The 25125-nt window shown below is 44.1% G+C and overlaps 1 protein-coding gene across 1 annotated transcript in view; it reads right to left on the bottom strand.

Moving 5' to 3' along the window:
* LOC147902321 (uncharacterized) overlaps positions 1-23195 on the bottom strand; it is a 28533-nt gene extending 5338 nt beyond the window's left edge. Inside the window, exons 1-3 of the mRNA XM_087373534.1 lie at positions 22953-23195; positions 22786-22856; positions 22510-22629 (exon numbers count right to left, since the gene is read on the bottom strand). Of these exons, the coding sequence (XP_087229660.1) occupies positions 22510-22629; positions 22786-22856; positions 22953-23106 (345 nt within the window). The 5' untranslated portion in view covers positions 23107-23195. The remainder of the gene's footprint in view (positions 1-22509; positions 22630-22785; positions 22857-22952) is intronic.
* Positions 23196-25125: the final 1930 nt, after the last annotated feature.

The raw sequence follows: 25125 nt of genomic DNA, 5'->3' as shown, positions 1-25125 counted from the left end.
CCTACTTACACTGGTCGCCAATTCTTCGGTTTAGACACATCTTACCTCCATAGTTATCCCTCTCCCAAGGATGAGGAAGCATCTATGTTCCAATGACTGCTCTATTGAAAGGCAACACATTTGAGCTATGGCTTTTGTCTCCAATGTCAACTGCCGCAAATGGTAGTGCTACCAATGCAGCAGTATTATTTATTGTAGAGGGCACCCTAAAGGGAGAGGGACCAGTGCTAGAAGAGGCCACCCAAGTTTAGGAAGCAGTGAAGCAGAGAATCAAGGAAAAGAGAGAGCATGCGTACTTGATGACGCCATGGGGAGGCTTCTCCGATGTCTTCTTTGTGGAAGAGTTAAACTTAAAGGAAGCTGGATATGCAATGCAAGTCTTGATAGGGATACAAAGATGCATGACATCTCGATAACATAAAGAATTGGGAATTGCAAAACCCACCCCTCCCTCTCATGTATGCGTTAAAGTACTATATGATTGGAATGAAGAGATGCACATCATGACAATGGGAAAAGAAACAAGTATAGTTGTATCAATAACAAAAAGAAATGAAGTTGAGAATGTGTTCGCGATATATGAGGACGGAAAAATCATCACAAGTACCATTCCAATAAGAGCAATTGCTCCTCTAACTGTAGGAGCAAAGATGAGAAAAACATAAGGACAAGACAAACAAAATTTCCCAAAGAATTTATGAAAAATGACTACTAGTGAAAGAAGAATATCTAAAGAACTATATGATTGGAATGAAGAAATGCCCATTATGACAATGGAAAAAGAAAAAAGTAAAGGTATCCACAACTCCATACAAAATAACCAAAAGAAAAGAAGTTGAGAATGCCTTGGTGAAAAATGAGGTGGACAATTTGCCAAGACCACGTTGGAAAGGTCACCTCCCCATCTATAAGCCCCCATATTAGGAGAGCATGGGGGAGGGAGACCTAGGACAAGGTGACCTAGGAGAAGCTGCAGACTGAGCTAGAGTGGCTGCCCACCTAGGCTAGCTTCCGGACAGCAAGGTGGAAGGGATCTAGACAGAGAGTCTACATATGCTCGAGGTGGAGCACGCGGCCTCAGAGATCTAGAAGTGCCAGGCTTGTAGTTGAAGAACCTTTTGGTATTGTATCTTATCCTAGTTTCTCGACGGACGGAAGTATAAAGTGTTGCTTCTATATTTGTCTTTGAGCATTGTCTATTTACTGGCTTGCACATCTATACACATAAGTTAAGAAGTTTGTGATTCCACACCCCACACCACACTGTGTGAGCTCCTGGGCAATACTATCAGTCTTCCACTGTGCATACCCTCTGTTGGGTAATTTCCAACATAGCATTAGAGCCCAAGTACGAGGCTCACAGGTGTGGGAGCCTGAAGGCAAGGACCTTGCTGAAGGACGACCCTGATTCAAACGTTCTTGGGAATCGACTTCCACGACTGGAGGATTGTGCCCTTGCGAGAAGGAGGGTGACTCAGGTTCAATCAAGTGCGTTCAGAGTTCTGGTCTACTAAAAATTGAGTTTGGTTGACTTTGATGTGTCATATAACAAAGATGTCAACCTCTACAGCCTCTTCAACTCCTGCTCTCCCTTCCTCCTCCCCCCAGTTTTCTCATTCACTACCCCTAACTTCAGAGAGTCTGGGAAACTAGACGAGACTAACTACCCGATCTAGAAGGTAAAAATCCGGAGCCATTTAGTGGCTCGAAAGTTATGGAAGCTGACAACGGGAGTGGAGACGAAGCCGGAGGACATGGTGGACATGCAAGGGAAGATAGTCATGGCAATAGACAAAGAGGAGCTCGAAGCTTGGGAAGACAGAGATGCCCATGCCCTGGCATTACTGATAGGGACTACGGCGGACTCTGTTCTTCCACATATCCAGATGGCCGAGACGTCAGTAGAGGTGTGGGTCACTCTAAAGGATCTATACGAGACGGACAACACCTCTCGGATTTTGCTTCTTCAGCATCAACTCTACAATCTTGATATGGAAGAAGGAGATACGGTACATAGCCACTTGACGAAGGTCAAGGTGGTGAGGGATCAGCTGGCAACAGTGGGTCACAAGACAGACTCATGCCATTTGGCCTTGATGGTACTGAGGAGACTACCTCGGAGTTTCAAGAACTTTGTTACGACCGTGACGGCAGGACAGAGGACCAAACCTTTGACGTTTGAGGAGTTTGGTCCATTACTAAGCTCGGGAGAAGCTCTACAACGACGACAAAGACGACAAGGCGATGCTGGCGAAGGATTACGTTGGTAAAGGAAAGGGCAAGCCTAACGGTGGCAAGTCCAAGAAAGATGACTCTGACGACGAAGAGACTTTAAAGAGGAAGCAGAAGAATTGCTTCTACTGTGATACGCCAAGACATTTTGCAAAGGACCGCAAAAAGAAAAAGGCGGATTGGAAAAACAAAAAGGAGTCCGACTCAGATTCAGAGGGAGAGGCCAAAGCAAATGTGGTAATCAAAGAGTTGTTCCTAGTGACATCACCGAGTGTTACCGAGGTCACATATGTTGACCAAGAAATCACAGTGAGAATGTCTGACATAAAGATGTGGGTCGACGAGGAGTCAAATACCTTTGTAAAGGTGAAAGACAACACGGAGAGCTTGGTACCTTCCAAGTGTGTGGCTATCGACATTGACACGAGGGTGGATTCCATGGAGGGCCCTGGGGTCTCATGGTCAAATGGACGCTGTACTTCAGAAAGGGACAGTACAGGATTACACAAGCTCTTGGTGGGTGCCTCCATGAGATACAGGGTTTGCTTTCAGAGCAAACACACAGGCAATACCACAATCTGGTATGTACTTGATATTTTGCATTTGAGCCTTTATCACATGCTGTGGAGAGACTCTGTTCTTCATTTTTCTCAGGAGATACGAGATTGGAAGGAATTGGCCTTCTTCGAAGGCAGAAGGGGAAGTATTGGTGCTTCTTTAAATCTCAGACGCAGATTGCTAGAAGGTAATGGACAAAGAGTACTAAAGCCAGAAGAGTACCTGCTTAAGAACTCAGCGAGAGTTCATGGTCCAGGTTATCTGGAAATATTCATTGGTTGTAGACCTTGCTAATGGAAGGACGGGTTGAAACAGACCCTCAAAGCATGGTGTGTGGAAGACTCCAAGTTGTTCACTCATTATGAGGGAAACAATTGAAAGATCGTGACGACTGGATTGCTCGAGTTCGAAGGCGAGAACGTGACTGAAGGAGGTGGTGCCAAGAGGTGCTACCAAAGATGGACCTGTGTACCAGGATGGTGTGCAGGAGTGGAACCAGGCCTGGTGGAGTAGGAACCACTAGATGAAAAGCCAGGAAAAGATTGCAACATCGAAATGCCAGGAAGTTACTGGAGCATCGTCATCGACGTGTTGGCATTGGACCTGGATGTGTCGGTGAGAGGGGGTTTTGGAAAGGTCACCTCCCCATCTGTAAGCCCCCATATGAAGAGAGCATGGGGGAGGGAGACCTAGGGCATGTGCCCAAAAGACTCATGGTGGAGAGGGGGCTGCCACATGGGCAGCATCTCACAGGGAGAGGGCTAAAGGGGCTGCCACATGGGCAGCATCTCACAGGGAGAGGGCTAAAGGGGCTGCCACATGGGCAGCACATGGGCTGCCATGTGGGCAGCACAGCAGCCTGGCAGAGGCACCTCAAGGACTGTGCATACGGGCTAAGGTGGAAGGGATCTAGACAGAGAGTCTACATATGCTCGAGGTGTAGCACGCGGGCTTAGAGATCTAGAAGTGCCAAGCTTGTAGTTGAAGAACCTTTTGGTATTGTATCTTGTCCTAGTTTCTGGACGAACAGAAATATAAAGTGTTGCTTCTATATTTGTCTCTGAGCATTGTCTATTTACTGGCCTGCACATCTATGCATATAAGTTAAGAAGTTTGTGATTCCACACCCCACACCACACTGTGTGAGCTCCTGGGCAATACTATCAGTCTTTCGTTGTGCGTACCCTCTGTTGGGTAATTTCCAACAGACCATAGGAGCAAAGATGAGGAAAGTATACAACAAAATTTCCCCCTTTCCCAAAGAATTCATGAAAAATGAATACTTATGAAAGAAGAATATCTAAAAAACTAAATGATTGGAATGAAGAAATGCCCATCATAACAACTGAAAAGAAAAAAGTAAAGGTATCCACAACTCCATACAAAATAACCAAAAGAAAAGAAGTTGAGAATGCCTTGGCGATAAATGAGGCGGACAATTCGCCAAGACCATAGGAGCAAAGATGTGAAAAGTATAAGGACAAGCAAAATGAAGTTTCCCAAAGAATTTATGAGAAAGGAATGATGGTGACATAAGAATCTGTGAAGAATCAACACAAAGGATCAACCAAGCCAAAAGACATATGAAGCATAGGAGGTGTTCTTGGAATTCAGCAATTTATTCACTTTGGAATACCATATACCTCAAGGGTGGACCTGTTAGAAATCAACCAATAGAGGGTACGCACAAGGGAAGACTGATAGAATAGCCCAGGAGCTTACACAATGTGTGTGGTGAGTGGAATCACAAACTTCTTAACTTATGTGCTTCAAATAGATGTGCAGACTCATAAATAGACAACGATCCAGCCAGATAGAGAAGCTACCAAAAGAATATATTTCCGACCAAAACTATGAACACAATACAAAAGCGAGATCCAAAGTCCCACCAGAGCGTGGTCCTTTGATATTACCACCATGTTTTTCTACTATCTGCCGGATATCTCTAGAACTTGAGCCCGCGTGCTCCACCTTGAGCGTATGTAGACTCTCCGTCCTTCGACCTCAGCTTCTTGCTGCCCAGCCCTAGTAAGGCTCACTCTGCAGCCACTCACTAGTCTTCTCTGCCTCCTGAAAGTGTGCCTGAGGGTGTGTGAGTAGCTGCTCCTGCTGCTCCCCAATTTGCTGGACTGCTGGATGGTGAAATGCCCTGTCATGGGCTGGGGCCCAGCCACCCCTTTGTTGTGTGCGCCAGCCGACTGGCTGGCCCCATCCACGCCCCCCTCTTTCGGGGCTGTGTGCTGGGCCATATGGCCGACCAGCCAGCTCCTTAGCCATATGTAAGGGCAGGGTGCTGCCCACTGCAGCCCCTCCCTTCCCTTGCCATCTAATGTGCTGCTCTGATGTGCTGCTGCCAGGCCCTCCTGCAGGCCCTTCACCTGCCCAAAGACCTGTTCTTACCTGCTGCTCCAGCTCTGCCCCCCGTCTCATCCCTTGGAGGCCCCGCCTTTTGCACTGTCTCTGGCGCCATCTGTTGCAGCCTTCATCTCTTGTGAGGTGCTGCACCATGTGGCAGCCCCCTCTCTCTCTCTCTCTCTCTCTCTCTCTCTCTCTCTCTTCTAGGCATGTTCTCCCTCCCCCACGCTCTCCTCATTTGGGGGCTTACAGATGGAGAGGTGACCTTTCCAACAAGCCCCCATAAATTTGCCAATACCGAATCCCACTGATCCAAACAAGAAACCAATGACACAGAAAGATAAAAGATTCTGATGAAACAAAAATACATCAAGTGTTTCAAGCATGATTAATTTACGCCGTACATAGGAATGGTAGTTTGTTTTCTATTGTGAGTGCATTGAAGAAAAGTAGCAAATTAAGCATGTATGTAGACTCTAGGAAAAACGCCCAAGCCATTAGAAATCCATTACCACTACCATTCACTAATGAAATAACTCAACAAGGTGGCAAGATAAAATCAATTCATTCATGGTAAATACAATGGCTGCAATCACATTTCCCTAATTGAAAAAGATAAGGAGGTGAACCTCCATACCCAAATGGGGAGCATAAGCCAACAAGATCCAGCAACGAAATGCACAAGGAACTATCAAATATTTGTAGTTTCAAGAGTACACAAGTGAACTCTTAAAATTTCTCCTAGACCACTTCGCAATCCATAGCACCAAAGAGAAGTATCTTCACAAGGTTTTCTCAACGCTAGATCCATACTATGTTTCATGCGTTCTGGTGAATCCTACTACACGACAAAATTCAAATGGAATGAAAGAAAAGAAAATGCATTTAGGATATTGACGGACATTGCAACAAGTAACAATGTTTCAACCAAATTAAAATGTGAGTTTCGATATTCATGTGGATGCTTTAGAAATCTGGCCACTGGAGTACAATATTGACACCCCGAAGGGAATTGGATTCCCCAATATTCTGTGCTTTCCTTCTTAAAAGCTACCTTTCCAACCCAAAAAAAGATCCCTATTTAATTGCAAGTCACTCGCTTTCCCTGTAACAGGTAGCCAGGATGTGTGCCATGAAGCCTTGCCTACGCTATCACTCGTGCTACCAGCTCTATTGTTGGAAATATAGAGGTCACCTCCCTGTCTGTAAGACCCTATATGAGGAGAAAATTGGGTGGGTGAACCTAGGGTTAGAGGGAGTGCCACATGCACAGCATCCTGCCTCCTATTCAAACAAGGCAAAGAGTTAAGGGGCTGCCACATGGACAGGATCACAGCTGTCAAGTGGGCAGCACATCTGGAACCATGCCTGGCTGGGAGGGGAGGCCTAAGGTGTACGTAGTTGCCACGCAGGTAGTGCCGAAGCTGCAGGACAGATCTAATGGCAGGACAGTGCTGAGGTGGCACAACTGTACGGCTACATGGCAAGACCCCTGGAGCACATGATAGACCAGTCTTTGGGTTGGACAAAGCCAGCACACAGGCAGGCAGGCAGGCGGCCTGTAGGAGAGGACTCTGAGCAGGTTATGGGCCCTCCAACAAGGCAGGCAATGTCAGCCACGTGGACGACTGGTTGGACTGGTTGGAGCCAGCCAACCAGATCGGGGTTGGCAGGGATGAGCCCCACATGGAAGTAAGGGCATGAGTGCCCAGTTTTTGTGAGCTCTAAAAGTCGGTTTTGGGGGGGGGGGGGGGGGGGGGTATTTGGGTCGGCCATTTCCCACCACTGGACAGTTAGTTTGGAGGACTTTGTGCCCTATAAAAGCGAGGCACCTTGGCCTCATTATTCATCTTTTGGACCAGTAAGCCATAGTTACTAGGGAACGGCGTTCTGACATCCAGAACACCATTCCAAGAAGCAAGTGGGAACCAGAACGGCCCCGAAACGTCACCCAAAAAAAACTTTGTTTTTTTTTCCCTCTTTGAAAGTTTCAAATGGGTATTTTAGAGCTTATATAGAAAGTTGAAAGCTGTTAAATGTTAGTTTCTTTCATTTTCTAACAAAGGTTTAGCTCATATAATGACGTGTCATGTATGACGTGGCATTCCCGTTCTCGTTCCCCCTTCCCGGAACGTTCTTGTTGCGACACCGAATTTCTGGAACGTTCCCGTTCCCTGGTAACTATGCAGCAAACACCAAGCAGCAAGGAGCAGCAGGAGCAGCCTCTTCTAAGCCTACATCCACAAGGAGAGAAGAGTCTTGGAGTGCTGCAGACTAAGCTTGGAGAAGCTGCCCACCTAGGCTGAGGTCTCGGACAGCAAGGTGGAGGGATCCTTTGGACGGAGAATCTACATAAGCTCAGTGGAGCACGCAGGCTCAAACATCTAGAGGTGGCAGGCATATAGTAGGAGAACCTTTTGGTATCGTATCCTGTTGAGTTTGTGGATGGACAGTAATATATAATTGTCGCTTCTATATTTGTCTCTAAGCACAATCTATTTGCTAGTCTGCACACATGAATGGTTGTGAAGTACACACTTGATGAAGTTTGATTCCATAGTGAAACACTTCCGCAAGTAATTCATGGGCTAATCTAATCTATCAGTCTTCTGTTGCAGGATACCCTCGGGTGGGATTCAATTTTCTACCATGGTATCAGAGCCTTGACGGAAGTAGCTTTGGTGTCTGAAGGATTGTACCCCGGCAGGAGGCTCAGGCTCATGTAGACGCCTAAAGGATTGTCCTATTTTAGTTCATTAGCATGGCCAATAGATACCAGATCCCAAACTTTGGTGAGACTAGAAAGCTCGACGGGACCAACTACCCATTGTGGAAAATGAAGGTTCGGGGCCACTTAGTGTTGAGGGAGTTGTGGGCCACAGGGATGGAGCTAATACCTCATACCACCGTAACTACTCCAACCACATCAGCCTCAGTGGCTATGACAACGCCATTGGATGCTATATTAGTGAGAGCATGGCATATCCGGGATGCAAAAGCCTTGGCTATCATTGTGGGTATAACGGAAGATATGGTGCTGTCGCATATTCAAATGGCGGACACTTCTTTCAAGGCTTGGACAACCATGAGGGATATGTATGAGCTCGACAATGACGCGAAAATCTTGGACCTCGAGACAGAGCTATATAGCATGAGTATGGATGAAGGGGAATCAATACACGAACATATCACCAAGATGAAGGTAGTGCGGGATCAACTAGCGTCTATTGGTCAAAGGACGAGCTCGATTAGGGTGGCAAGGCTATTGCTAGGAATGCTCCCTCGGATCTATAGCAGTTTTGTGACTACGACGACTGCAAGGCATATGGCGGCGCCGACGACTTTTGAGGAGATGGTTCCATTACTGTTGCAACATGAAGCTCGAGAAAAGAAGTATGTACGGATAAGGATGACAAGGCCCTAATAGCTCAAGAGGCAAGGTCAAGGGTAAGCCTAGTAAAGGCAAGCCCAAATCTGATGACGGAGCGGACTCTTCAAATGAAGACAACAAGAAAAAGAGAAAGAAAGAGAGGAAGTGCTTCTATTGCGATGAGCCAGGACTTTTTGTGAAAGATTGCAAAAAGAAGAAGGTTGATCAGAAGAAGAAGGGTGCCAACTCGGAGAAGAGGAGTCAGCTCAGGTGGCAGTAGGAGAACTTTTCTTGGTGGCCACTCTGTGGGCTATAGAGATCAGATATGTGGACATTGGTGTGACTGTCAGAATGTCATACAACAAGTTTTGGTCAAAAGAGGAGTCGGGATCCTTTTTGAAGGTGATGGACGATGACAAGTGCCTGGAATCATTTAGGTGCCTGGTTGGTGTTACTGAAGGGGGGATTCTTCGACAAGACCTGAAGACTCAGGGTCAGGCGGTGGGTGACTTGTAGGCGAACAACAATACAAAACCACAATTGAAGCTTGAGGGTCCAGGTAAACTGGATTTTGCCTGGGATATGATGTCTCGGGTATGATGTTGGTTGCAGATCTAGCCAAACGAGGACGGGTTGAAACAACCCGGAGAGCTTGGTGCCTAGAGGACTTCAGGTTGTTCACCTATCATGAGGGGGACGGCTAAAATATACTAGTGCCTAGAGAGCTCGAGCTCAGAGGCGGGTTTGCGACTGAAAGTGGTGGTGCTATCAAGTTTTGCCAAGTATGGACCTACGTACCACACTAGTGTGCGAAAGCGGAACTGGACCTGGCAGAGCAAGAGCCACGGGTTGAAAAGCCAAGAGAAGTCTATGACGATGCCAAAATGTTCCAGAGGCCTACGACACGGGAGCTACTGGAGCATCTTCATTGACGTGTTGGTGTTGGGCTAAGCTAGGTCGGTGAGAGGGGGCGTTGGAAATATAGAGGTCGCCTCCGTGGGGTGGTGAACCTAGGGTTTGAGGGAGTGCCACATGGGCAGCATCAAGGCTGCCATGTGGGCACTATTCAAACAACAAGGCAAAGAGTTAGGGAGCTGCCACGTGGACAGCATCATGGCTGTCATGTGGGCAGCACATCTAGAACCATAACTGGCTAGGGAGGGAGGCCTGAGGTGTGCGAAGTTGCCATGCAGGAAGTACGGAAGCTGCAGGATCGATCTAGTGGCTGCAGGACAGTGCTGGGGTGGCGCAACTGTACGGCAACATGGCAGGACCCTTGGAGCGGATGATGGACTAGTCTTTGGGCTGGAAAGAGCCAGTACACAGGCAGGCAGTCAGGCTTCTTGTAGGCAACGACTATGAGCAGGTTATAAGGCCTGCAGATGGCGAGGCAGGCAGCAACAGGGTAAGCCACATGGACGACTGGTTGGACTGGTTGGAGCCAGGCAACCAGGTTGGAGTTGGGCATACCAAAGGGGGGCTGAGCCCCACATGGAAGTAAGGGCCTGAGTGCCCAATCTTTGTGAGCCCTAAAAGTCGGTTGGGGGGGGCTGTTTGGGTCTGCCATTTCCCCCCCTGCTGGTCGGTTATTTTGGAGGGCTTTGTGCCCTAGAAAAGCAAGGCCCCTTGGCCTCATCATTCATCTTCTAGAGCAGCAAGGAGCAGTGGGAGCAGCCCTACATCCACGAGGAGAGAGGAGTGTTGGAGTGCTGCAGACTAGGCTTGGAGAAGCTGCCCACTATCATGACAAAAGAAATGATTATAGAGTTAATTAATAGTCATTAGAACCTTATTATTGTTAGGCACCAATTTGCTGGTGCAGTTATATGTTTGTATTTATGATCGATCAAGCGGTGTAAATAGTACCACCAAACTATGTAACATTGGCCAATGATTAGTAATAAAGATGGCACACGCGTGTCTAGGTCCTAGGGGCAATAGGAAAGGGAAGGGTGCATTAGAGTGCATTGAATGGTAGGTGCATGGGTTATAGGATAAGGGTAGGTGTAAATGGGAAGATGGAACTTGAGTGATCTCAAGGGACATTAATGAAAGGGTATCGCCCTTCATTGTGAATCTCACGTAGCATTCTCTCTACCACATTGCATTCATCTGCCTTCTCTCTCCCACCTTGCACCTGGTCAATATAGAAACAAGTACTCTCACGAGGGTGCATCTTCCCCATTGGAGGGCCATTTGGCATTCAACTTCTGCATGCATTGCACACATTTGCATTCTCAAGAAGTCAGGTTCTTCACATTTGGTATCAGAGCGCTGATAGTCCATGATCGGGACGAGAAGAGGAGCGAGGGAGCAATGCAAGGGTGGACAGAGACTGTTGCGAAACGGGAAGAAGTGAGCAGCACTTCAAATTGTGGCAGACGTGATCACGGAAGCACTCGTGCACGGCGGAAAGAACACATGAAGCGAGGGGCCAACACTCCAAACCAAGCATCGGACGACGCGCAAGAGCAAGAAGCAACAATCTGGGAGTGCAACACAACGGAATCGTGTGGCAGAACGCTTCAATAGCAAGTATTTGATGCGAACAATGTTTTCTACACGTACGGCCAATTTCAGACTGCAAACAAAGTTTTCCTTCCCTCAAACCCTGCATTCTTGAGGGTTCGAGACAAGGGCTTTCTTGGAAATTTTCTTGAGTATGATAACCCACAAATAGATTTACAGCTGTCTCTCCTTCAAGAACCTCTTAATAGGGAGTTCTCCTTTCTTAATGAAAGAAGAAATGAGACCAGCCAAGAACAAGGTGATGAGTTTAAGCCTTCAACTCAAAACCTAGCACACATGGATTATAATCCAAGTGCAAGAGGAAGAGAGGAGACTCTTGTTGATCAATATGATTGAACAGTCGATTATGACAAGATTAGGGAGTAAGAGGACTTTCAACTTTGGGGATGAAGAGTTAAGTATCCCTTCTAAGAGATCCAAATTCCAACCGCGAGAGAGAATCAAATTCCCCAAATATGATGGAGCAAGGGAGGCTGACATAATCCTCAATTGGATTTGCCATTTTGAGCTATACTTTGCCCATCAAGACAAAACCGAGCAAGAGAAACTTGCTCTTGCCACATTGTATATGCAAAAGGATGCTCTAATGTGGTGGTCTTTGTAACAAACAGGAAAAGAGCCTATTCATAAATGGGCTAAGTTTGTGGAGCAATTGAAAACCACTTTCATGCCACCGAGGCATGAAGAGAACCTAACTTTTCATTGGGAGAGGTTTAGGCAGTTCAATAATGAGAGTAATGCAGATTTTACAGCCAAGTTTTGGAAACTCTCTCTAGAGTTGCCCGAAAAGAGTGAGGAAGATAGGAGAAAGAAGTATTTAGCAACCTTAAGCCCAAAAGTAAGATACGAGGTAGAAATGTTTACCCCGACCATGCTTAAGGACCTCACTAAGCTGGCTGAAATAGCCGAGAGGAAATCAAATCCTCATAAACCCTTCAATAAGGAGAGTGGGTCAACATCTAAGACCAACAACATACCCACTTTTAGGAAACCAAACCAGTTGAAGAATAATAAAGGGAAGGGTAAAGCTCTTGTAAGGAATGAACAGCCAATCACATCCTAGATGGGTACCTTTTCCTTCTATAACGGACAAAGAGAAGAAGAAGTTGATTAAGGAAAATGTTTCGGGTGTAAGAAACATAAGCCAAGGCACGTATGGCACAAGTGTCCCGTTCTCTTGGCTAAAATCGCCAAGATGAATTCAATAAAAGGGAAAGCCAAGCAGGAGGGTGAGGCTTCTACCTTGTCACCCTCGAAATCTACCGTGACTATCGAGCCAATAGTGAATGCTATCCATTCAACCAATACCTTTGGGCCTCATGATCTTTTTAAGGTGTACGGATTCGTGAATGGACAAAGAATATAGTGGTTCTCTTAGATGATGGATGTAATTATGACTTAGTGAGCGATAGATTGGTAAAATTACTCCATCTTAAACCAAAACCTATAAAAAACATGTAACTCTCAGGAGCTTTACGAAACATAATGAAGAAGACACATCCATAGTATAGAATATCCCTTTTCGTGTACAAAAATATGGAGATCGAAGGGATTTTCTAGTAGCTCCTTTACAAGACGTTGACATGATTCTAAGTAAACCTTGGCAGTATGATTTTAACCCTGCTATTCATCATCATACTTATCATTGTTGCTTTGTACATAAGGATCGTAGGGAACCGAGACGTGTATACAATTCCATTGATTACTCCTACCCAAGCGAAAAGATTGGTAAGAAGAGGGGTAGATTGTAATCTTGTGTATATGCGGGATTCACAAGATCTTCATATCTCAAAAGAAAATTAGGAGAGAAATGAGTTCCTTAGAGTTTATGAGGATCGAATTTCAAGAGATGACTCATTCGAATTACCTATGGAGAGAGAAGATGATCATGCCATAGACTTATGAAGGAGAGAGAATGAGTGAGAGCAAGAGAGATAGAGAGTGTAGGGAGCTTGGAAGCTGAAGACGTAGTTGCAATAGAATAGGATGCAAAAAGTACAACACAAAGTGAGAAGGATAAGGTTTTGTCCTAGTGACAAAACCTTAGTAGTCACTAACCATAGTTAGTGAACTAACTGCAGTTAGGGGGAAAAACCTCTAAAAGAGGGAAAAGTGCCCCTAACTAGCTTATTATATTACATTGGTCACTGCTGAATTATATCTATAATTCTAACACCCCCCTGCAGTGCCAATGTCATGTACAAGGTTGATCAATCACCAAACGGATATAAGTTCAGGGCACTGCGAAATGCCTCAAACTTCTCACGTGGTAGCGCTTTGGTGAAAATATCTGCAACGTTGTCATGTGTGGACACAAAGATCATACTGATCTCCCCTGCATGCAATTTCTCTCTGACGTAGTGATAGTGAACCTCAATGTGCTTCGTGCGAGCATGAAACACTGGATTCTTTGCCACTGCAATGGCACTCTGACTATCAGTGAGAATTGGAGAAGGACCCTCCAAAGACAGATGAAGATCAGCAAATAAACGTCTCAGCCAGACACATTCAACTGTTGCTGTGAAAGCTGCCCTGTACTCAGCTTCACATGATGAGGTAGCCACTGTAGATTGTTTCTTGCTCAGCCATGAAATGCAAGATTTTCCCAAAAAGAAACAATTGCCACTAGTGGACTGCCTAGTGTCATAATCACCAGCCCAATCTGAATCACTGTAGGCATGCATCTGCAAGTCACCCCCCCTGGGAAATAGTAAGCCAAAAGACTTGGTGCCCTGCAAATAACGGAAGATGCGCTTAACTGCCTGCCAATGCATAGTTTTGGGGCTGTGCATGTACCTGCTCACCTGAGATACTGCAAACTGAATATCAGGTCTAGTATTGCAGAGATATATGAGGCATCCAACAGCTTGACTGTAAAGTGTGGCATCAACTGATTCTCCTACATCATGCATTGTGAGTTTCAGCCCCGGTTCCATAGGAGTGGAGATGGGCTTACACTCTTGCATGTTAAATCTGTCCAAGAGTTTCTGAACATACGTGGACTGAGACATAACAGTGCCACGTCTCTCATGAGAGAACTGGATCCCCAAATAAAAGTGAAGCAGCCCCAAATCTGACATGTCAAAGTTGGTCTGCAAATCAACTTTGAAATCTGCAATTTTTTCCTCATTGGACCCTGTGAGCAGTAAGTCATCAACATAAAGAAGGATGACTAAGATTTCCCCCCCATCCATCTTGATGTAGAGGGTGCTCTCAGTAGGACTATTGTGCAGCCCCTTGCTGGTCAAAAAGGCATGTATCTTGGCATACCATGCACGAGGGGCCTGTTTCAGCCCATATAAAGCTTTATTAAGCTTGCAGACTTGAAGTGCATTTGCTGTAATTTCAAAACCCGGAGGTGGTTTGACATACACCTCTTCCAGCAAGTCCCCATTTAAGAAGGCTGTTTTTATGTCCAACTGATGAACATTCCACTCAAAATGTGCAGCCATTGCAATTACTGATCGGATGGTGGTCATCCGGGATGTAGGAGCAAAAGTCTCCTCATAATCTATGCCCTTTTTCTGAGCATAGCCTTTAGCAACCAGCCTAGCTTTATATCTGTCAATGGAGCCATCTGGCTTCCGTTTGACTTTAAATACCCATCGTGTGCCAATAGCATGTTTACCCTGTGGCAAGTCCACAACATCCCAAGTCTGATTTTTTGCAATGGACTGCAACTCATCGTGCATGGCATTCATCCAATGCACATTACCTTTTGCTTCTTCAAATGTGGCAGGCTCCTCCTCATCAAGGAGAGTACCTGCATATGCTGATTCCACTGAATTAGCACCTTCCATGTGCCTTGCTGCACTGCGAGTCCTGCCAGGTAACGGAGCATCAAGTTTACTCTCGCGGAGAGTCTATAACAGCCAGTTTGGGACTGTTTTTGCTGCATGTATGTCTGCAATTTCTTGCTGCACCACTTGTTCCACTGCCTGTGGAGGAGGCATGACATCCTGTGGCGGAACTGAAGCATTTGAAGGTTGCTGTAAATTCTGATTTGGATCAGAAAAATCAGCAGAGGAACCCAAAGCAATGGGTAGCAACCCTTGAAAGACATCTTCTGAAGATGAAGGCATTTGAAAATCAGCCTGAGTGTGAGCTGAATTTTCAGAAAATATCACATCTCTACTTACAATGATTTTGCGTGTAGCAGGATTGTAGAGACGATACCCCTTGCTTTCTGCACTGTATCCAACAAATATGCATTTGATGGCTTTATCTGACAATTTGTGCCTAAATTCAACTGGCACATGTGCATAGGCAAGGCATCCAAAGACTCGGAAGTGATCCACTGAAGGCTTCCTGTCATTCCAGACCTCAAAAGGAGTTTTTGTTTTTAAAGCCTTAGTGGGAGCCCTGTTCAAAATGTAATTGGCACACATCAAACCCTCTAACCAGAATTTATGAGGCATGTGTTTGCTTTTCAGCATACATCTGTCCATCTCCATGAGGGTTCTATTTTTCCTCTCAGCTTTGCCATTTTGCTGAGGGGTCAGCCTGACTGTGAGCTGATGCACAATACCCTTTTGTTTGAGGAAAGCATCAAATTCTGCAGATAGGTATTTCCCACCTCTATCCGTGCGTAATGTCTGTATCTTGAGCCCGGTTTCATTTTCAACCATGGCTGAAAAGTGTTTAAACACTGTGAACACTTCAGATTTCTTTTTCAGCCCATAAACCCAAGTAAAATTGGAGTAGTCATCAATAAATGTGACAAAGTAGAGATGACCACCCAATGACGGAGTCCTCATGGGACCACAGACATCACTGTGTATAAGCTGCAATTTGCGAACAGCTTTAACTGAACCATCCTTCTTGAAGGGAAATCTATGCATTTTACCTAAAATGCACCCTTCACAGGCATGTGGAGGAGGTATCTCAAGAGGTGGCAATGCATCAACCATTGAAAATTTCTGAAGTGTCATTAAGCTGTTGTAATGCATGTGGCCATATCTGGCATGCCATAATTCTGCATTTTGCATGGCAACTGTAGGGGTAGAAATTGCCAAAGCATGAGCTGCTCTTTTCTCAAAAATATCAAGCTGAAAAAGCCCACGCAGCAGAGTATCAGATAACATTAAGGCATAGTTAGCTTCCCTATCTCGGACAGCACATTTGTCATCCTCAAAGATGACCTGAAATCCCCCTCTGTTAAGAGTGGACACTGAAAGGAGATTTTTGGTTATGCCAGGCACATATAAGACATCAGAAAGTCTGAAAATTGAGCCATCAATTGCAGTGAGCTCAACTTCTCCTGTGCCACGTACTGAATATGAGGAGTTGTTGGCACAAGTGACTTTCTTACCAACAGGAGGTGGATGCAAGGAAGTAAAAAGACACTTCCTCGAAGTGATGTGCTTGGATGCACCGCTGTCAAAATACCATGTGTTCAGTGTTTCATTAACACTGAAAGCAGATGCATCTGTAGAAGAGTCAAAGCTGCAAGTCAAAAATGCATATGTATCATCACTGCAAGAGGCTGTACTATCCCGAGCATCTGGAACAGCCAACCTAGAATCAGAAATGCAAGATAAAAAGGCATAATCTTGACCAACAAAGTTGGCTGCAGCATCCCCACTGTCAGATGCACAAGGGGCTGAATCTGAAACAGCCATTCCTGAGCTGTTTTTCTTTTCTTTTGCAATCCTTTTCCTGCATTCTGCTATGTGATGACCTGGCTTTTTGCAGTAGTGACAAAAACCCTTCTTTTTGGGCTTACCTGCATCACTTTTAGCCTTTTGTGAAGGCTGTCCTGACCCACTGGAAGGCTGATTTGCTGTTGTCTTTGCCTGTCCCTTTGTTTTTGATTTAAATTTTGAGAGCATGGCTTGTTCACCTGCACGTGAAGCCAAATTTTTCCTGGTCTGCTCTTCCTGAAGCAGAAGTCCTATCAACTCATGAAAAGAGAGAGGATTTGCCCCCCCCTCAATGATAAATTCAGCGAAGTGTGAAAGCTGAGATAAGACTCAGGAAGAGAATTCAGAGTGGTTGTAATCATCTCTGAATCAGGAATAATTTCATCTATGTTTAACAACTGCTCTCTGAGATCCTGTAGCTTTGTGAGGTGGACTGACATGGAGTCACCCTCCTCCATATGTGTATTGCTCAACTCTCTTTTTAAGAAAGATACTCTGGCATCATTCCATGCTGCATACATGCTTTCCAAAATATCCCACGCTGCCCTGGAGGTCTTACACGACCGGATATGCGGAATGATTGATCTTTTCACTGAAAGAGAGATGCATGACAAGGCTAAGGCATCCCGTGAATCCCATCTCTTTTGCTCAGGAGTATTGACTGTAGCTGCACCAACAACTTGTCCTGCAGCTGCACCTTGTGCACGACCTCTTCCACCTCCTTGCTGAGGAGGGGTAGCAGGTGCAATATCTGCTGGTCGGATTTCATCCCCATTGACATAATCCCATAAATTGCAAGAAATCAGAATATTACGTACCATGAAACTCCAGAGGGAGTAGTTGGTACCATCCAACTTGTCTTCCTGTGAAAGACCACCGAACTGGAACTCATTCTGATTTTGATGGGCCATATCTGAGAAAGAGATTGAAGCAGATACTAAGCTGAATTCCCTTACTGGGAATAAAATGCACAACTCCCAAAAACACAGCCAAGCACGGGCTGTATATGCAACTTAGATTTCTGTACTTGAGCTGTCAGAAATCTGTCCAAGCATCAAACACTCTCCAAAATCTGCCAAAAGTGTTCCAAACACTCCAAGAAAGGCAGTATGTACTGAATACTCCAAAAAAATGCTCTCCCAACACAAAAGCCCCAATTTGTGGCTAGAAATTGCAGCCAGAAAGGGGTAAAAATGCTAAAAGCCCCAAATCTGCAATTTCTGAACAAAAGCCCCAAATTTCAGACTAGATCTGCAATTTTGCTCTTGATATAGCTCCAAACTTGCACAATGATTGCAATGTCTGCAATCTACAAAATGCCCCAAATTTACTCCAAAACAACTGCACCACACTGTAGTTTTCTGAAGAATGAGCCTGTCAAAGAACACCCGAGACTGACAGCGACTGGTGCAGATCTGCAAGGACAGACTGTACGAACTGTACGGTCAGTGTGTACGGCAGTACGGTGGAGTGTACCGATGCTCCTGCGACAGACACGACACCCTGTACGGCGCTGTACGGTCAGTGTACGGAGATGCACGGACGCCTGTACGGAGATGCACGGACGCCTGTATGGAGATGCACGGACGCCTGTACGGAGATGTACGTACGCCTTTTCCGAAACGTACGGACGTGGTACGTCGACTTGTACGGAAGCAGTACGTAGGCTGTACCGGAGCTGTACGGCAGGCGAAACTGTACGACGAGCAAATCTGTACGGACGACGATGAGAAGATCTGTACGGCAACGTGCATCAGGATGCCGTACAGTCGTACGGACTGTACGGACAGATTGGAGGGGGCTAGAGCTGGAGGCAAGGCGCTCGTACTAAAAGGAGCAGAGGGCTCAAAGGCCTAGAACCTGCTCTGATACCAAATGAAGGAGAGAGAATGAGTGAGAGCAAGAGAGATAGAGAGTGTAGGAAGCTTGGAAGCTGAAGACGTAGTTGCAATAGAATAGGATGCAAAAAGTACAACACAAAGTGAGAAGGATAAGGTTTTGTCCTAGTGACAAAACCTTAGTAGTCACTAACCATAGTTAGTGAACTAACTGCAGTTAGGGGGAAAAACCTCTAAAAGAGGGAAAAGTGCCCCTAACTAGCTTATTATATTACATTGGTCACTGCTGAATTATATCTATAATTCTAACAACTTAGAGCCAGGAGCTTCTCCTCCATGTAGAGCCCCATATAGGATGAACAGGGGAGGTAGAAAAACAAATTAAAGATCTATTGCAAAAAGGCCTGATTCGACCAAGCAGTTCTCCATTTTGAGCACCTGTATTATTGGTTAAGTAGAAGGATGGATCATATCGTACGTGTACAAATTACCGTGCTTTGAATAAACTTACAATTAAGAACCGGTATCCGATTCCAAGAGTGGATGATTTATTGGATATGCTTAAAGGTGCTAAAGTTTTAGCAAATTGGATTTGAAATCCGGTTATCATCAATTTCCGATGAAAGCTGGAGATGAACATAAGAATGCTTTTCGCACTCTCACTGGGCATTATGAGTTTTTGGTCATGCCTTTTGGCCTAACTAATGCTCCAGCCACTTTTAGTAGGTTGATGAGAAGGGTTTTGCGACCCTACTTGGAAAAATTTGTCGTAGTCTTCTTTGACGACATTTTAGTTTTCAGCCAGACTGAGGAAGATCATAAGGATCACCTTGCTAAGGTGATGGAGCTCCTAAGGAAGGATCGATTGTTCCTAAATACCAAGAAGAGTGAGTTCTTCAAGACAAAAATAGAGTATTTGGGACACATAGTGTCTGCTGAGTGAATTCGGGTTGACCCTTAAAAAGGTCAAGGCCATAATTGAATGGCCAATACCCAAAAATATACATGAGCTGAGATCCTTCCTAGCGATGTGTAGTTATTATCATAGATTCATTTAGAATTTTGCACATCTTGCTTCTCTACTAACAGATTTGTTGAAGAAGCATTCCTTGTATGAGTGGGGAGAGGTTCACCAAGTAGCTTTTGAGGAGCTTAAGAGAACATTGGTCACTGCACCAGACTTCCGGATATGGACAAAGAGTTATTTGTTGTATATACGGATGCGAGTGGTACCTTGATTGAGGCAGTGTTCATGCAAGGAGGGCATCCCATTGCTTATGAGAGTAGGAAGCTTCAAGGGGCTGAATTAAAATATATCACGTATGAGAAGGAGTTACTGGCAATCATTCATGCTTTGAAGTTATGGAAGCATTATCTATATGATTCTGCTTTCAAGATTAAGACAAGCCATCAAAGTATCAAACACTTGTTTTCTCAACCCATTGTTTCTTGAAGACAACTCAAATGGGCTGAATATATTCAATCCTTTGGGCAACCAAACATTGAATATCAGCCAGGAAATGAGAATTTAGTAGCTGATGCTTTGAGTAGACGGCCCCAAGTTAATCACATTTCTATGATTAAGGAGAAATCATTAGGAGCGATGGTTGAAGCTTATCCTTTAGATGAGGACTTCGCTGAAATTTATGGAAAGAATCAACGTAACAAGGTCGGGGATTTAGAGGCCTATGCCATCGTGGATGGATATGTGTACCCAAAACATTTCGATATCTAGTCATGAGTGAGTTACATGCAAGTCCATATTCTGGACATAGAGGCATTAGAGGGACCATTGATAATATTGAGAGGTAGTTCCATTGGCCTAAACTTCGCAAAGAAGTTTCAACCTTCATTCAACAATGTGACATAAGTCAGCGCATTAAATCTGACACAAGCAAGACTGCTGGTCTTTTGCACCCTTTGCCTATTCCCCATTATAATGGATTTTGTGTCAAGTTTCCCCAGGCTGAGTAAACAGGCTCATTTTATTCCCTGTAAAAATTTTTAGGTTACATGGGTTACCACAATCTATTGTATCCAATAATGATGGCCGTTTCATTAGCAACTTTTAGACAGCCTTATTAGAGAATCTCGGAACCAAACTGAAATGTACTACAACCTTCCATCCTCAAGGAGATGGATAAAGTGAGAATGCCAATCAAACCATAATTACTTTACTTTGAGCTTATGTCCATGACCAACCTAGAAGGTGGTCAGAATTCTTACCCATGTTAGAGTTTGCTTATAATAACACTGTATATACTTCCACCAAGAAAGCCCCATTTGAAATTATGTATGGGCAATGTATACCCACTCCAATAACACACTTGGGGGAGCGAATTTGTGCTGCTGACCAGTTTGCTGAGGATATGTCAGGTTATTGAGCAAGTAAAAGAACATATTAAGAAGGCCCTAGGTTCAACAATCCAAGGCAGCCAATAAGAAAAGAAAAGACAAGGAGAATGATTAGGTTTTGCTGAAGATTAATAAAAGAAGAATAAAGTCAATGAGAGGAAGTACAAAACATGTCAAGTTAGCACCGAAGTTTTATGGTCCATTTCAGATTTCAGCAGCTTTATATCCAGAAGAAGGATTCAGAGCGTATAAGCTGAAATTACCAGCCCACTGGCGTATGAAGAATATCTTTCATGCGAGCAATTTGAAGAGATACCATGGCGCTACTTCTGTGTTTTTGGATACTCAAACATCAAGAAGAACCTGAACATGGGACTAAAGTTCTTACTTCGGAACAGATTGTGTACCATGAAGAGAAGAGTACTCGTGGAAAGAAGAGATATATGTATTTACTAAAGTTTAAAAACCAGGCAGCTAGTGACGCACAATGGATGAAAAAATAGTTCTTTACAAATTTTCCACAGATACTCGCAAACTATAAAGAGGTAATGCAATTACAGAAGCAACAAGAGAAAGTGCACTTAAGAGGAAGAGAGGCAATAATCCAAAAGAGGACTTCTGGTCATTCAAGCAGGAGGGAGTGTCATGACAGGAGAAATGATTATTTAGTTAATTAATAGTCACTAGAACCTTATTATTGTTAGGCGCCAATTTAATGGTGCGGTTATATAGCTGTATTTATGATCGATCGCGCGGTGTAAATAGTACCGCCAAACTATGTAACATTGGCCAATAATTAGTAATAAAGATGTGCACACATGTGTCTAGATCCTAGGGACAATAGGAAAGGGAAGGGTGCATTAGAGTGCATTGAATGGTGAGGGCATGGGTTATAGGATAAGGGTAGGTATACATGGGAAGATGGAACTTGAGTGATCTCAAGGGACATTAATGAAAGGGTACTACCCTTCATTGTGAATCTCACATAGCATTCTCTGTAACACATTGCATTCATCCGTCCTCTCTCCCACCTTGCATGTAGGTCGATATAGAAACAAGTACCCTCACGAGGGCGCTCTTCCCCATTGGAGGGTCGATTGGCATTCAAATTTTGCATGCATTGCACACATTTGCATTCTCGAGAAGTCTAGTTCTTCACACCCACTAGGCTGAGGTTCTAGACACTAAGGTGAATGAATCCTTTGGATGGAGAGTCTACATAAGCTCAGTGGAGCACGCGGGCTCAGAGATCTAGAGGTGCCACTAGTCTGCACACATCAATGGTTGTGAAATACGCACACTTGATGAACTTTGATTCCATAGTGATACACTTCCGCATGTAATTCTTGGGCTAATCTATCAATCTTCCGCTGCGGGATACCCTTTCAATTTTTAACATCTATCATCAACAATAATCATTGCGAGTGCCACCTAAGAAGTAGATAGGCACGCTTGTGCTTCGGTATAAGAAACAACAGACAAAAATCGTGTATCATTAACTGCTCTTAGGCACCCAACTTCCATATGCCAACCCAAAAAAAAAAAAAACTCGTTTGCGTTGTTACTTTCCATTACACTGCAAATCGTTGAAAAATGAAGGCAACGTGGGGGAGAGGGGAAGCGTGAAGACCTGTGGTGCTGCCGGACTGGGGATCCAGCTCTCCGGTGGCAGAGATAGTCCACCTGCCTGTTGACCTTGCGTCTTTACCTTCGCTCCCGCATCCTCAATCCATAAAGGCTCATCCGGTCCCTTAACGAAACAAGCGAAATTTCTTATCCAATGACGCACTGCTCGAATGTAGAAAGTGAAAAAAATGACTACCCGCATGCAGAAGTGGAATGCATTCTCCACTTTTATCAGATTCAACACTGTTTCAGAACCTCCTGCGAAAAGGTAAAGCCTTACCTCCTTCGCCCTCCAATGCTGTGAGCCTAAGATGAATTCTCGCCAAAGCCGCTCTATTCGCATTTGTTGACCTACGGGTTAATGACGCAACATGAAGAAAACTTCCTCGAGCGTCTTTGAAACATTGCTTTTGAACGGAAACAAATACAGAGGAATGCGGGGCACACCAGAATATGAATTGTCAGTGGAAAAGGCATGTGACTGTAAACTCTCTCTCGGTCTTACTAGAAGCCATGTCGATCGAATGTCGATGGACAGAGCAACACCGGCATGCGTAGGAAGAAAATTGCGGACTCCTCTGTGAAGAAGGCTTGCAGCCATCGCTTCCAAGCAAACTTCCAAAATTCCCTAACACTGCTTTTAAGTATGACGAGTAACCTGACCCGTCTACGACGCGTAGACGGGCTAGAGACCAGCTCCCCTGGTCTCAAATGATAGGTTGCCTTCAATTTCACGGAATAAAAATTTAAGGTTTTTTTATGAATTTCAACCTTTGAAAATTTTTAAGAAAACTTTTAATTGAATCTCAACTCCGTTCCTCCCTTAATTTCAAAAACCCATGATTTGCCCTTAGGAAGGATGCCTCCGACAACCCCCTTTTCTCACCATGCCAAGAAGCCCGTGGCACATCTCCCCCTCCACTCTAGCTCCTCTTGCCACATGGTAGCTCTTCCTTAAGAAATAGTATAGAAAACTTTGGCCTCATGCATAATCTTTCCTAGTATGATAAAGAAAATTTTCATCTTCATGAAAGATGATGCAAGTATTATGTAGATGCCACCATCAATATATAGGTTACTTAGAAAAAAGGGGACTTGAAAACTTACATAAGAGACATGATATGTTCACTGCCATTGTATGAGATAGAGGTACATATTGATTACAAATGTAATTCAATTTCTTAAATGCGATTATCGCCAATGTAATTCTAACATGTATTTGGTGGGAATAGTCTATTGTCTAGTTGAGTCTTGCACATGAATTATCCCTTATGCATCTCACAAAGCTTGATGACACTAATCTTTCCTCTATTATGACCAATTGTGATCGTACCATTGCTTCCAAAGTTTACAAACTCCACTAAATCGGTTTCAATCAATATCTTAATCATATTGTTATCTTTAATCCATACATCACATGTTCTTCAAGGACATAAAGGATATTCAAGATTTCAAGTAAAGCACATTTGAGTCTCAACATTTTCATTGCAAACCACCTGGTACTTCATGAAGCATTCATGGATTTGTAACTTTGAGGAGTAGCATACTTTTTAAAATTGAGAACTCTAGAGCCACTTCACATAGTGTTGCATCATGTTAAGACCATCACTAAATACTTTCTACCCCTTTATAGGTTTAAATGGAAATAGGCATAGCCTCTTCCAAAATGTACAACTAACCAACTTTCATTCAATGTGTCTATGGTATTGTTTTTAAGCCTTAGGTTAGAACTATAAGTTTTGAGATTTCTTCCCGTACAAACTCTAGTGTCGAATGCAAAAAAGCAAGTCCAAATGAACATACAATGACACTCTTATGCATAAATGTTTAGCTCCAGCAACATATTATGTAGATGCCATCATCAATTTATAGGAGACTTAGAAAGAAAGAGACTTGAAAACTTACAAAGAGACATTATATTTTTTCTTATAAATGTTCACTGCCATAGTTTGAGACAGAGGGACATATTGATTACAAATATAATTCAATTTCTTAAATGTGACTGCCAATGTAATTCTAACATGTATTTGGTGGGAATAGTCTATTGTCTAGTTGTGTCTTGCACATGAATTATCCAATATGCATCTCACAAAGCTTGATGACACTAATCCTTCCTCTATTATGACCAATTGTGATCATACCACTGATTCCAAACTTTACAAACTCCACTAACTCGGTTTCAATCAATATCTTGACTATATTATTATCTTCAATCCATACGTCACATTTTCTCCAAGGGCATGAATGATCTTCATGATTTCAAGTAAAGCACATTTGAGTCTCAACATTTTCATTGCAAGCCACCCACCATCATTAAAAAGGAAGATGCATTGCACTAATTCTACTTTCAATATCTCAACTCATTTCAACACGGTGCTTCATGAAGGATTCATGGATTTGTTACCTCAAGGAGTAGCCTACTTTTCAAATTTGAGAACTTTAGACCCACTTCACATAGTGCTATATCATGTTAAGACCATCACCAAACACTTTCTACCCCTTTATAGGTTTGAATGGAAATCGGCATAGCATCTTTCATTCAATATGTCTATGGTATTATTTTTTAAGCCTAAGGTTAGAACTGTAACTTTCGAGATTTCCTCATGTTCAAACTCTAGCG

Source organism: Dipteris shenzhenensis, chromosome 4 (genome assembly GCF_047967505.1).
Source record: "Dipteris shenzhenensis isolate YYH24624 ecotype China chromosome 4, Dip_SZ_1.0, whole genome shotgun sequence".
Classification (NCBI taxonomy): domain Eukaryota; kingdom Viridiplantae; phylum Streptophyta; class Polypodiopsida; order Gleicheniales; family Dipteridaceae; genus Dipteris; species Dipteris shenzhenensis.
Note: the sequence above shows the minus strand (reverse complement) of the source record. Positions and strands in the feature narration are given on the sequence as shown.